This window comes from Oryzias melastigma, linkage group LG2 (assembly GCF_002922805.2).
Source record: "Oryzias melastigma strain HK-1 linkage group LG2, ASM292280v2, whole genome shotgun sequence".
Classification (NCBI taxonomy): Eukaryota; Metazoa; Chordata; class Actinopteri; order Beloniformes; family Adrianichthyidae; genus Oryzias; species Oryzias melastigma.
In genome coordinates this window covers 16142805-16155971 of record NC_050513.1, presented here as the reverse complement: position 1 = coordinate 16155971, position 13167 = coordinate 16142805, and the positions used below count along the sequence as shown (strand labels likewise).

Genomic DNA, 13167 nt, shown 5'->3' with positions numbered 1-13167 from the left:
CTTCACTAGAAAATAGTCTGCTCCTTTACTCAACCAGGAAATAGTATTCACCCTTTCTCTATCAGGAAATAGTCTGCCCACTTTCTCCACCGGGAAATAGTGTGCTCTCGTCGTCCACCAAGAAATAGTCAGGCCCCTTAACTATTTCTACCCTTTCTCCACCGGGAAATAGTCTCCTCCCCCTCCCATTCCGTCTTCCCAAACTTACGCTAGCCGTACGAGTGCTTCACGATACATTTACCACTCTCACGACAATCGTACGTTCCATTTCCACGACATCCCTTAAGGTGGCCGTTCGATCATCAAGGGAACTGCGTGACAGAAAGCCCTCAAAGGCCCGGACACCCCATAATATCTGAGATCCTGTACTGTCGTAGCGTGACCTTCGTTCACCTGTATGCTCATGTTCTCCCTGCGTGAGAACAGTGTAGGTGTGTTGGTGGATGTGTCACCTCGGGTTTACTCTGTCACTTTCTATCACTTCCTTCAGACCGGATAACTCCTGCTTGACGAGCCCTGACGGGGATTTCTCGCCGGACTAGTCACAGTTGACAAGTGACAAGTCTTCTTTCTCAAAGTCGTGATTCAAATATCTCTAAGTATCTCAAAATGTCCCAGCTCTTATCGAGCGTCTCCTCAGCCTAATCCCGCCTTACACTGACGTTCTGTAAACATCGTCAGTCCCTCGTCCAGCAGGTGTGAGTCTGACTCTCTACAATCATCGACTGTGACTCACCTGTGATCTCTACCTGTAAACGATACAGGTAAATCTGAACGCTTTCTTCTTCAGTGAACCAACAAACCACATACTTGAGTTTTGCTGCATTTTGGAAAACGCCGTCTTTTCCTCTGATTGTTGCAGATTTATCAACCGTCGTTTTTTTCTGACCGTCCGAGATAATTGACATATTTTGAACTTTTCAGATAATCTTCGGATGTTCTTCACTCCGACAGCTCTCCGGTTCCCCACGCGACGAGCTCCCTGTAACCCTGACTGTGTGTTTGTGTTCAGGCGGCGCAGGTGGTGCTGATCGCGCTCTTTGAGCTCAACACCCCCGAGTTCACCATGCTGCTCGGCGCCTTGCCCAAAACCTTCCAGGACGGCACCACCAAGCTGCTGCACAACCACCTGAGGAGCGCTAGCAGCGCCGTTGCCATGGTAACCCATACCCTCCTCAACCAACAAGTCAACTGAGAGGCGTGTCTGTCTAAAATGACGCTCTTGCCGACGTCGTCGTTTCAGGCGGCGCCCGGGAACTCGGCCACCCGCACACCTCCTCGCGCTCCGGGAAGCCGTGGCAGTCCGCTCACCTCGCCCACTAACTGCTCCCACGGGAGTCTCTCCTCCAGGTACACCCCCCCCCCCCTTCACTGAAGCTTTCATTCAGATTCTGCTCTGTGGATTTACCTTTGTCTAAAATCTGTTTAACATGTTTCCTTTGTCAGAAAATCTCTCAAGCATCATTTTTTTAATTATAGCATCAAAACAAAAGCTTCTTTGATTTGATTTGGTTGATTTATTTTATTGGGTTTTATTGATTTTAATGGGTTTGATGGATTATTTTTTTGATTGATCTGATTTGATTGATTACGCTTGATCAATCAGATGTTATTCTTTTGGTTTGATTTATTTAATAGTTTTCATTTAGTTTGATTATTTGATTTGATTTGTTGTGTTTGATTGTTTTGATTTACATTATTTTGTTTGATTGGTTTGATTGATTCGGTTTGATTTGATATTTTTCATTTGGTTTGATAATATTTTATTTTGTTTTGATTGGTCTGACTTGATTGATTTAGTTTGATTGATTTGATTCAATGTGTTTGGTTTCATTGATTTGATTGATTAGGTTTGATAAATCTGATTTGATTAATTTGGTTTAATACTTGTATTTGATTTATTTTATTTAATTTGATTGATTTGGTTTCATAGTTTTTTATTTAGATTGATTAGTTTTATTTGGTTCGAATGGTTTGATTTGTTTTTATTGATTCAGTTTGATTGATTTGTCGATTGATTGGGTTTGGTTAATTTGGTTTGATTTGATAGTATCATTTGATTTGATTCATTTTAATTGGTTTGATTGATTTGATTTGATTTGGTTTTGGTTTAATTGATCTAATTTGATTGATTATGTTTGATTGATTTGGCTCATTTTGTTTGATTGATTTGATTCAATGTTTTTATCTGGTTTGGTTGATTTTAATTGATTCTGCTTTGATTACTTTCTTACAATTATCAATTGTAGAGAACACAATAACAAACCCTTTTCACTGATGCATACAATACACACTACGGATTGATTTATATTGATTTCTTTTTTTATATATATATTTTTAAAAAGTTGTCATTATCTGGTTCTTGTCAGATCAAGTAGTTCTAATCTCACTTCCTACAATGATTTTTGAGCCTGGGTGATCTGTTCAACACAAACTCTTGGATCCATCCTTCATATGTGCTAATGAATTCAAACAAATATTTATGAAGATCTGAGCGATCCTGTTGCACAAATCTCTCAATTAACACACAACTATACACAATCGAGTGTTTACACTCGGCATCAGGTCTTCCTTCGTTCTGGGGTTAAAAAAAAGTCAACCCTGTGTGGGGAATGCAGGTTGCAGGGACAAAATATCAAGTTTCCATTTGTTCTGTGAGCCTGTAGAGTGAAATGCACATTTTTTCCTACGGGTGTGCTGCGGGCGACTAAAACGACACGCAAGTAAGGGTGAAGTAGGTGTGATACTCTCTGTGGTCACCTGATGCAGAGTCATTTTTACAGTTTACCCTCTAAACATCAGAGGGTTTCAGGTTTATGTTGACCTATGCCCCTCCCCCCACTTGAAGACAGATTTCTGATGTATGACTCCCATCTCTGGACTTCCTCCTTCCTTCCTTCCTTCCTTCTCTTCCTCGCTGCAGTCGCATGTGGGCCTGGAGTGCAGACGGGCTCTCTACCTTTCCTCCCCCCTCCTCCTCTCTGCCCCCTCCCCCTGCTGCTGTCTCTTCCCTTAGGGTCCTGCGGCGAGCCTGCTCTCCCAGGTAACCCCCCATGCCCCTCCCCCTCCCCTGCTGTCTATCACCGTCTCCATCCCCTCACGTCTTTTTACTTCCATCAGTTCCTCCCGGCTGCTCTGTGAGCTCATCCACATGCACGGGCCAAGCACAGAGCGCTGGATTTTTACTTCCCGATCCCGGACAAACCCCCGAGAAGAGTTTGATTCTGGAAAAATTGGCTTGAGGACAGAAGATGTCTAGTCGGCTCTGTGTTTGGTTCATCTCTGTGTCGCTTCCAGCTGGAGTCAGATTTACTAAAATGACAAACAAACCAGAAGCTCCAGTGACAACGAGGCTGCAAGAACCAGGAGATGACTCCTAATAACTTTCTACTCCGGTTAACTAGTTTATTATTCTGGTTTTTTTTGGTGTATATATATATATATATATTAGGGATGCAACGATACAGTTTGCTCTCGGTTCGATACGTACCTCGATATGAGCGTCACGGTTCAAAATATTGAGCAAGAAAAAAATAAATCTTGAAATCTTACTATTCCACAGATGATCATTTATTTTGCAAAGAGAATTACTCTAACAACAAATTCAGGTCCTCAGTTCTGGACAACGTATTGCAGAATCACTTTTAAATAGAACTCTTCTATACAATTACAACTTATGACAACTGCAATTGTATCTCGGTTGTTTTCAGCATTTAACTAAAGCATTTATTATCCGAATACTGTAGGAAGGCAAGGTGGTCTATGGCAGGGAGGGGGAGAGTGGGCGGGGGGATTTTGCACCAGACACCGTTAAAGCACCTTAATTAAGGTGGTACTGAATAAATGAAATGTGTATTGTGAGAAATGTATTGAATTGTCAAACGCGTATTGAACAGTTTGATTTTATATTGAATATTGTTGCATTCCTAATATATATAAAATAGGGCTGCCACGATTAGTCGACTAATCGACTATTAAAATTGTCGACAACTAATTTAATAGTCGATTATTCTTGGAATATTTTAGCATTTAAGGGTTTTTTTAGGCTATGTTGGAGTTTAGCTAATATTTTAGCTACATGCTTGCTATTTTGAGTAATTTAGCATTTTTTTTCAGTTTTTTAGGCTAATTCGGAGTATAGGTAATATTTCAGCTGTATGCTAGCTGTTTTGGCTAACTTAGGGGGTTTTTTGTTGTTGTTTTAAAGGCTAATTTGGAGTTTAGCTATTATTTCAGTTGTTTGGTAGCTATCTTGGCTAATTAAGGCTTTTTAAAGTTTTTAGCCTCTTTCGGAGTCTAGCTAATATTTCATCTGCATGTTAGCTCTTTCGGCTAACTTAGTGTTTGTTCAGTTTTTTTGGCTAATATGGAACTTAACCATTATTTTAGCTGGCTATCAGCCTAGGTAATGATGTACATCAAATTTTAGTCAGTTTAAAGCAAAGATGATTTACATCCAGTTTGTGCATGACCTGATTAGTCGACTAATTGGAAAAAATAATTGTTGATTAGTCGACTAATAAAATAATCATTTGTGGCAGCACTAATATATATAAAAACTCCCCTGAACACAAGACCCTGTAACTCTGGCCCTGAAGGTGCTGATAACCCATCTCCATCTGTCTCTGTGCGTCTGCCCATCCATTAAGTTCCCATTTGCAGAGGTCGTCCTGTTTTTAACACCTCCCACCTTTTTGCGCCCGCAGCACAATGGAGTACGACAGTGAGAACCTGAACTCCGAGGAGATCTACAGTTCGCTGCGCGGCGTCACTGAGGCGATCCAGAACTACAGCTTTCGCAGCCAGGAGGACCTAATGGAGCCGCTGCGCCGTGACGCCGGAGGCGCGGTGCCCTTTGAGTCGGACCCTCGCACCGGTGGAGACACAGTGGAAGGGGGGCGAACGGCTTTGGACAACAAGACGTCCTTGCTCAACACGCCCTCGGCTCGGTCCTTCACGGGGCCTCGCTTCAGGGACTACAACCCCTGCAACTACACGGACGGCCCCGGCTCGCTGGACAAAACTGCTCTGTACGAGGACGGCGTGGACCCGCGGCGGGACGGTGGGGCCCCCTTCACTTTTAGGTTCTGTTCACTCTATCGTTTCTGCAAGGCTTTAACCTTTCTGCCTCTGTTTGTGCAGCACGCCGTCAGGAGTGCGTGGAGAACAAGATCCTGAACCCCAAAAGCTTCCCTGGTAAGGGGTCACAATCAGAGACGACCTTCAGACCTCAGACCTGCTGTAACGTCTGTCTTCCTGTCCTGCAGCCTGTCCCACAGAGCAGCTGGAACTGGTTGGACAGCTGTTGAAGGAGCTGTCGCAGGGCCAGGGCGGGGAGAAGGGCCCCGAGGAGAGGCGGGGGACGCTGCTGGAGCTGCTGAAGGTGGCGCGGGAGGACAGCTTGATGGTGTGGGACGAGCACTTCAAGACCATGCTGCTGCTGCTCTTGGAGACGCTGGGAGACAAAGACGTGAGGACTCGGCCGCCGACTGATTTCTGACCTGTTTGACGGCGCTGGTTCTAACCCGCCCCTCCCCCATCCTATCCTCTCCAGCACACGATCCGGGCGCTGGCCCTACGAGTCCTGAAAGAGATCCTGAGGAACCAGCCGGCTCGCTTCAAGAACTACGCCGAGTTGACCATCATGAAGACGCTGGAGGCTCACAAAGACTCGCACAAGGAGGTGATGAGGTTCTCTCTGGGCTCCGGTGTTGGACTCTCCTCCCGATCGCTCCTCACCCTGTTTGTCCTGCAGGTGGTACGGGCGGCCGAGGAGGCAGCTTCCACGTTGGCGGGCTCCATCCACCCGGAGCAGTGCATCAAGGTCCTTTGCCCCATTGTGCAGACGGCAGACTATCCCATCAACCTGGCTGCTATCAAGATGCAGACCAGAGCCATCGAGCGCATCAGCAAGGAGCCGTTGCATCAGCTGCTGCCGGACATCATCCCGGGCCTGCTGCAGGTGCTACGCCGCGCTCGGCAACAAGCGCTCAAGCGAGCACATGCGATAAAAAGTCGATGCAGACGTGTGTTTCAGCCTTCTGCGTTCAAAACTCTCCATTCACACACACATATTTACTGTTTGGTTCAAAACTGACCCCTTTTAACACTTGAAAACGGGTCAATTTTGACCCAAACACAAGGTTAAACCGGGTCAAACTTTGTCCAATCAGGGACTTTGATTTGGTACCGAGTTAATTCATGGAATTTCCAACCGTTTAAAAAATGATAATTGAGGAGAAATTATTAATTGCAGTTTGCGCTTGGACGAAATTACGTAAATTACATTAAGTCTTTCATCCAGAAGGGCATGAAAGTGTTTAGTCAGCCACCATTTGTGCAACTTCTCCCACTTAAAATGATGAGAGAGGCCTGTCATTTGCATTTTAGGTAAACCTCAACCATGAGAGACAAAATGAGAAAAAAACATAAAATCACATTGTCTGATTTTTAAAGAATTAATGAATACATTATGGTGGAAACATAAGTATTTGGTCACAGATTTCTGGCTCTCATAGACCTGTAAATTCTTAAGTATAAAGATCATCTGTCCTCCACTCGTTACCTGTATTAATGACACCTGTTTGAACTCGATATCTAAATAAAAGACACCTGTCCACAACCTCAAACAGTCGTACTGCAAACTCCACTGAACCAAAGAGCTATCATAGGACACCAGAAACAACATTACTGACCTGCACCAGATGGGAAGACTGAATCTGCAATAAGTAAGCAGATTAGTGTGAAGAAATCAACTGTGGTAGCAAATATTAGGAAATGGAAGACATATATATGGTAATAAATAAGTATTTTGTCAATAACAAAAGTTCATCTCAATACTTTGTTATATACCCGTTGTTGTCACTGACAGCAGTTAAAAGGTATTCTGTAAGTCTTCACAAGGTTTTCACAAACTGTTGGTGGTATGTTGGTCCATTCCTCCATACAGATCTCCTCTAGAGCAGTGATGTTTTGGAACTGTCGCTGGGCAACACAGTCTTTTAACTCTCATCAAAGGTATTTCTAAAGGTAGAGATCTGGAGACTGGCTAAGCCACACCTGGACCTTGAAATCTCGCCAAATGGAGGGATTTTATCAGTGGTCTTGTATGCCTACTATTTTCTAAAAATTGGATTATTCATCCCAAGCTGCTTACCTATTGCAGATTCTGTCTTCCCAGTCTGGTGCAGGTCAACAATGTTGCTTCTGGTGTCCTGAGAAAGCTCTTTGGCATTGCATGTCTTCCATTTTCTACGTTGATTTCTTTACACCAAGCTGCTTACCTATTCCAGATTCAGTCTTCCCAGCCTGGTGTAGGTAAACAATTTTGTTTCTGGTGTCCCGAGACAGCTGTTTGGTTTTGTATGTCTTCCATTTCCTAATGATTCTTCCCACAGTTGATTTCTTTAGACCAAGCTATTTATCTATAGCAGATTCAGTCCTCCCAACGTGGAGCAGGTCAAGAATTTTGTCTCTGGTGTCCTGTGATAGCTCTTTGGTCTTGGCCATACAGTGGAATTTGGAGTGTGACTGTTTGAGGTTGTGAACAGGTGTTTTTCTATAAATAGCGAGTTCCAACAGGTGCTATTAATACAGGTAACAAGTGGAAGACAGAGGGTCATCTTACAGAAGAAATCTTTGTTCGTTAATGACCAAATACTAGTTTCCACCATAATTTGAAAATAAGTTATTTGAAAATCAAACAATGTGGTTTTCTGGATTTTTTCCCCTCATTTTGTCTCCCATAGTTGAGATATACATAAAATGAAAATGATCTCTGAAAAGTGTTCGTCTGCTCTGTTGCAGGGTTACGACAACACAGAGAGCAGCGTGAGGAAAGCCAGCGTCTTCTGCCTGGTGGCCATCTACTCCGTGATCGGAGAGGAGCTCAAACCGTACCTGGCTCAGCTCACCGGCAGCAAGGTTCCCGCCCCCTCCTCTCAGAACCACCTTTCCTGGTTGGATTCCTCCCTAACTTTGCTGTTTTCTGCAGATGAAGCTCCTCAACCTTTACATCAAGCGGGCGCAGACCTCCACCAGCAACAGCAGCAGCTCTTCCGACATCTCCTCCTACTGACCTCCAGCTTCCTCGTCCCGACCCAGATAAGGATTAAAGAGTTTCTCCATAGAACCGGGCCTCAGAGACCATCGTACTATACAGCTCCTCATGCTTCAGCGGCTCCTCACCTCCATCAAGCTGATTTTTAGAGTCATCAGCCTTAAAACTTTCTGTCGATATACGACGGAACTGAAAGTAGAGTTAGAGGCCGCGTGCCTGAAGATCTCCTCCACCTCTCCTCTTCCAGAGTCCTCATAGGGATCCCACGCCAAGAGTCCAGATGAAGAGGAGAAGAACCGCGCTTATCAGTATTTTCCTTTGTAGAACCATTTCTGATTCTCTTTTCAGTGCAAACGTTTGCTTTGACACTCCGAACCTTACAGTGGAAAAGGTGCAGAACTGCTGCCGCCGTCCCCATCCGGGATTGGAAGAAGAATCCGGGAGGAAGCGGCTCTGCGGGGGAAGATGAAACCAAACCAGGAGGAGAGTAGGTTCATCTCCAGTTTCCAGCAGATCATTTGGCTGGCCAATGATTCCGAGCACTACAAATGTATTTTAAGAACAAATATGTATGTATTTTAGTTTAGGCCCAAGAACCAGCAGAATGTTATTTTGCTACGAAAATCTGTTCTCACATGTGAAGAAGAGATTTCAGCCTGTGTGACACTCATTCAGTTTTAGTCCAACTGGAACGTCAGAACACTTTTTTTACTGTTTGTCAAAGACGTCATTCCAAATGTACGACAGAGTATTACGACCACCTTAGAATAAAGTAAGAATAGAACTGTAAAAATACGAGGAAAAAGTTGTCAAATTGTGAGACAAAAATCCCAATTTTATAAAAAACTCAGAACTGTGAGAAAAAGTTTTTCTTTTACAAGAATAAAGCTGTAATTTTAAAATAAATAAATCTTAAAATTATAAGAAAAAGGTCGTAAATTAACAAGAATGAAGTCGTAAGAATATGAAGAAAAAAGTGGCCATTTTACAAAAATTGAGTCTTAAAATAATGTGAAAAAAATTATAATTTTGTGAGAATAAATTTGAAAAATTCTGAGACAAAAATCATAATTTTATGAGAATAAACTTATAAAATTTTGAGAAAAAAAATTGTAAATTTCATTAGAACAAACTCCGAAATGTGAGAAAAAGTATTTATTTACATGATTAAAGTTGTAATATTATGAGGAAAAAAGCTGTAATTTTACAAGAATTAGGTCTTAAAATTATGAGAAAATTTTACGAGAATAAAGTTTTAAACTTATGGGACAAAAGTCATAATTTTTTAAGAATAAAATTGTGAAAAAAAAATCGTATAAATGTATGACTTCATTCTTGTGCGATTGTGACTTTTATCTCATAATTTTACGACACTGTTATTTGAAAAGTTATGACTTTTTTTCTCATAAATTTACGACTTTATTCTCGTAAAATTTAAACTTCTTTCCCATAAATTTATGACTATATTCTTGTAAAATTGTAATGTTTTTTTTCATAAATTTATGACTTTTATTTAATAATTTTATGGTATTACTTTTGTAAAATTTCATTTTTTTTTCCTTACACATTTTTACTTTATTTTTGTAAAATTGCGACTTGTCTCTTATCAATTTACGACTTTACTCTTGTAAGATTGCGACTTTTATCTCATTATTTTTACAACATCATTTCATTATTTATTTTTATGGTGGCCCTAATTCTCTGTCGTATAAATGTCATCATTCCAGGTCAAAGATTTTATCGATAATCTGACGAAAAACAAAACCATGAAAAAATCCACAATCATTAAACTTACTGCAAACATTCATTCCAAATATTAACACTCAACGTAACTTAAAACGTCTTTTTTAAAGGTTTCCCCACAAAAAAACACTCACATTTTCCGTCTAAATTCTACATCCTAATGTTCCTTTTCCAGTTTTTTTGTAAATAGTCCTAAAATATTTAAGTGCTTGCTAACTTTTTTGGAGGTTTGTTTTAAACTTCTATCCACTGAAATGCTTTTGAAGTTTAAATCAGTTTGAATTGGTGTCGGCCAATCAAATGTAAGAGGAAGATAAAGGGGGCGTGTCTTTTTTTAGCTCTTTGTTCGGGGAGCCAAACATGCTTTTTAATTTATTTTCAATGCTTTGTCGACTCCTTAAAAAAAAAAAAAAGAGAGAATGTCAGCAGTGAAGGATTTATTTGAGTTGTTTCTGAAACAGTTGAACCGCCCGGCGTCACACAGCTGGAGGTCTTCGTCTATGCACATTTCAGACTGAAAGAGCTGTCGTAAACTGGGGGGAGGGGCAATCACCGCAACCACTTGAAGTACGGAGAAAGTTTGGAGCTAAAATGTCGTCTGTTGAGTCGAGACTGCCGTGACGCCTGAACTCGGTTCTCCTGAACGTCCAACAATCACTTTGTTTCTCATCCGCTGATGCCGATTTGTTTAAAAAAAATCTGTTCATGAATGTAAGCCACTTTGAGACCTCCAAAATGTGAAGTAGTTCTAAAACAAAACGACATTTCTCCGTAATGAACCATGCGACTCCTCCACCCATCCACGCGTCTCCTTCCAGAGTTCAGCAATAAACGCGTTTTACGCAGAAACACTGAAACCTTTCCGTCGCTTCGCTTCATCTTTTTCAGAGCGCCTGTTCTGTTTCACGGAGATGTTACTGCTGCTTATTCGAATACTAACAGATGCACCCAAATACTCCAGTCTCAAAATGGTGAAGAGAAGTTCAGGAAAAAGAAAAACGAGGGAATCGACCATTGAAAAACATCGGAATATGCTAGCTAACGGCAGTTGGACAAGTTATTTCAAATTTTAACGATCAGTCATAACTTGTTTTGACTTTATAATGCAGTAGTAGATGCTGGCATCTACTTACCACAGAAACATGACATGTACGGAAAGCAAAAGTGGACAAAATTTGGAAAACAAATGGCATAGAAAAGTAAAAAAATAAGGGGGGAAAACGAGGGAATATTAGCTAACATGTTAGCAAAAGCAAATCAAAGTAAGTTAATTCAAATTGGGAATAAAATTTATAATCTTTATATTGCATCACTAAATGCTATAATATACAGAAAGCAAACGTTGACCAAATTTTGGAACTAATGGCTTAGAAATTGTAGAAAAGTTAAGAAAAAGAAAAGAAAAATGAGGGAATATTAGCTAACATGTTATAGAAGTTAATTTAAATTGGGATTAAAATGTATAGGCTTTATATAGCATCAGTAGATACTGACAGCAAGAAATGTACGGAAAGCAAAAGTGGACAAAAATTTGGATCAAACGGCGTAGGAATTGTAGAAAAGTAAAAAATGGAAAAAAAATAAGTGAATATTAGCTGACATGTTAGCAAATTAAATCAAATAAGTTAAATCAAATTGGGGTTAAAACGTATAGGCTTTATATAGCATCAGTAGATGTACGGAAATGCAAAAATTGTCAAAATTATGGAACAAATCTCATAGAAATTCTAGAAAAGTTAAGAAAAGGAAAAAGGAGATAATAGTAGCTAACATGTTAGCTAAATTAATTCAAATTGGGATTAAAATTTTTGTTGCGTCATTAGATGTTGACAGCTAGAAAAGTACGGAAAGCAAAAGAGGACAAAATCTTGGTACAACAGCATTGGAATTGTAGAAAAGTTAAAAATGGGAAAAAAATGAGGGAGTATTAGCTAACATGTTAGCAAAAGGAAATCAAATTAATTTAATTCAAATAGGGATTGTATCTTATGTCTGTAAACTTTATAATGCATCAGTAGATGCTGACAACAAGAAATGTACGGTAAGCCAAATCGGTCAAAACAATTGTATGGAAAACCAAATTGGTCAAAACATTTTTTTTTTAAATCATGCATTTTTTTTTCTTTTTTACTTTTCCACTGGTTCATCATGCGATTCCCTCATTTTTCCCCTTTTTCTTTGATATTGTTCTCTTCTGGTCACATGAACACACAACGAACCTTTATGACTGATTTCAGAACTGTTAACGTCCCCGGGCGGCTTGAACTTTGCCAGTGCTAAACTAAACTGGCACACAACGAGAGTCCAAACCAGCTGGAGGAAAATAAAGACAAAGATGAAGGACATATTTAGGAAAAATTTCTTTTTTTAATTTTTCTTTAGAGACCAACAAACCAAAATTTTGACCAGAAACATGAAGATCATCAACGAAAAGCAGCCGGCTGCTTGGTTAGAATCATTTTGAATTAGCTGGTATTATTTAAGGACACTGAAGAAGGCAGTTTCCAACACTTTCAGGCCTTACCTGAACGCATCGTGGGGTCAAGTGCACTGTAGCAGAACCTGTGTTTTTTTTTTTTTTGTTTCCTTTTATGGGCTGAATGTCCGGAACCAGAGAGGGCCTCGAACCACAAACGTCCCTTTACCTGCTGTGGGAATCGAACCCACGGCACAGAGAACTCTGTCTGCATGTTTGCATCACAGAAACCATGTTTTGAGCTGCGTTACTGTCAACTAAAAACAAAAACAAAAAAAACAAAAAAATGTGTTTGTGGTTCCCTGACTGTGCCTAAGAGTTCCTGGAAATCTATCTCTGTCCACCACTAACCTGAACTAACTAACCTGCAACGCTTCTTAAGGTGGACTGAACACGTCGTCCACTGAGGCCTCACTGTGCATGGCTCCTGTTCTAGAGGGTTAGTTTCATTTCATGCCTCACTATATTTATACCTGTATGACTGTACATATTTACATGTTTGGGTATTTCACCTTATTAGACTTTGCAGAACTTGAAATAAACTATCAGACTTCTTTTCTCTGGTCTTTTTTTTATCCTACATACCTTTTGTTAATATTTGGAGATAAGGTTACCTTAAATTTAAAGGCAAAGAAATTATTTTAATTCTATAATTTAAGTTTCTATACCTATTTTTTTCTTTACAATCCAAATGTATGTTTTTTTACTTGAAAAATATTAAAAAATAAACGTTTTATATCTGAATACAGTTTAAATGCAAAATTATTCATGGTAAATCATATTCACACGTGTCTAAAATAGGATTAAAATTCATGTTTTCCATATTTCAATGCAAACAGTCAGATTTTGATTTTCGCTCAAGAAACTACGGCATCCTCTAAGTGCCAAA

The 13167-nt window shown here is 40.3% G+C and overlaps 1 protein-coding gene across 15 annotated transcripts in view; it reads left to right on the top strand.

Annotated features, from left to right (window-relative positions):
* LOC112156732 (CLIP-associating protein 1-A) overlaps positions 1 to 8918 on the top strand; it is a 49795-nt gene extending 40877 nt beyond the window's left edge. For 10 of the 15 annotated variants that reach the window (XM_024289039.2, XM_024289043.2, XM_036214548.1 and 7 more), the window contains 10 exons: positions 1013 to 1159; positions 1244 to 1350; positions 2924 to 3043; positions 4707 to 5062; positions 5143 to 5196; positions 5268 to 5470; positions 5555 to 5683; positions 5756 to 5962; positions 7807 to 7923; positions 7994 to 8918. In XM_024289039.2, the coding sequence (XP_024144807.1) occupies positions 1013 to 1159; positions 1244 to 1350; positions 2924 to 3043; positions 4707 to 5062; positions 5143 to 5196; positions 5268 to 5470; positions 5555 to 5683; positions 5756 to 5962; positions 7807 to 7923; positions 7994 to 8077 (1524 nt within the window). In that variant the 3' untranslated portion in view covers positions 8078 to 8918. The remainder of the gene's footprint in view (positions 1 to 1012; positions 1160 to 1243; positions 1351 to 2923; positions 3044 to 4706; positions 5063 to 5142; positions 5197 to 5267; positions 5471 to 5554; positions 5684 to 5755; positions 5963 to 7806; positions 7924 to 7993) is intronic. The other 5 variants (XM_024289042.2, XM_024289045.2, XM_024289047.2 and 2 more) reach the window with 1 other exon arrangement.
* The last annotated feature ends 4249 nt before the right edge of the window (positions 8919 to 13167 follow it).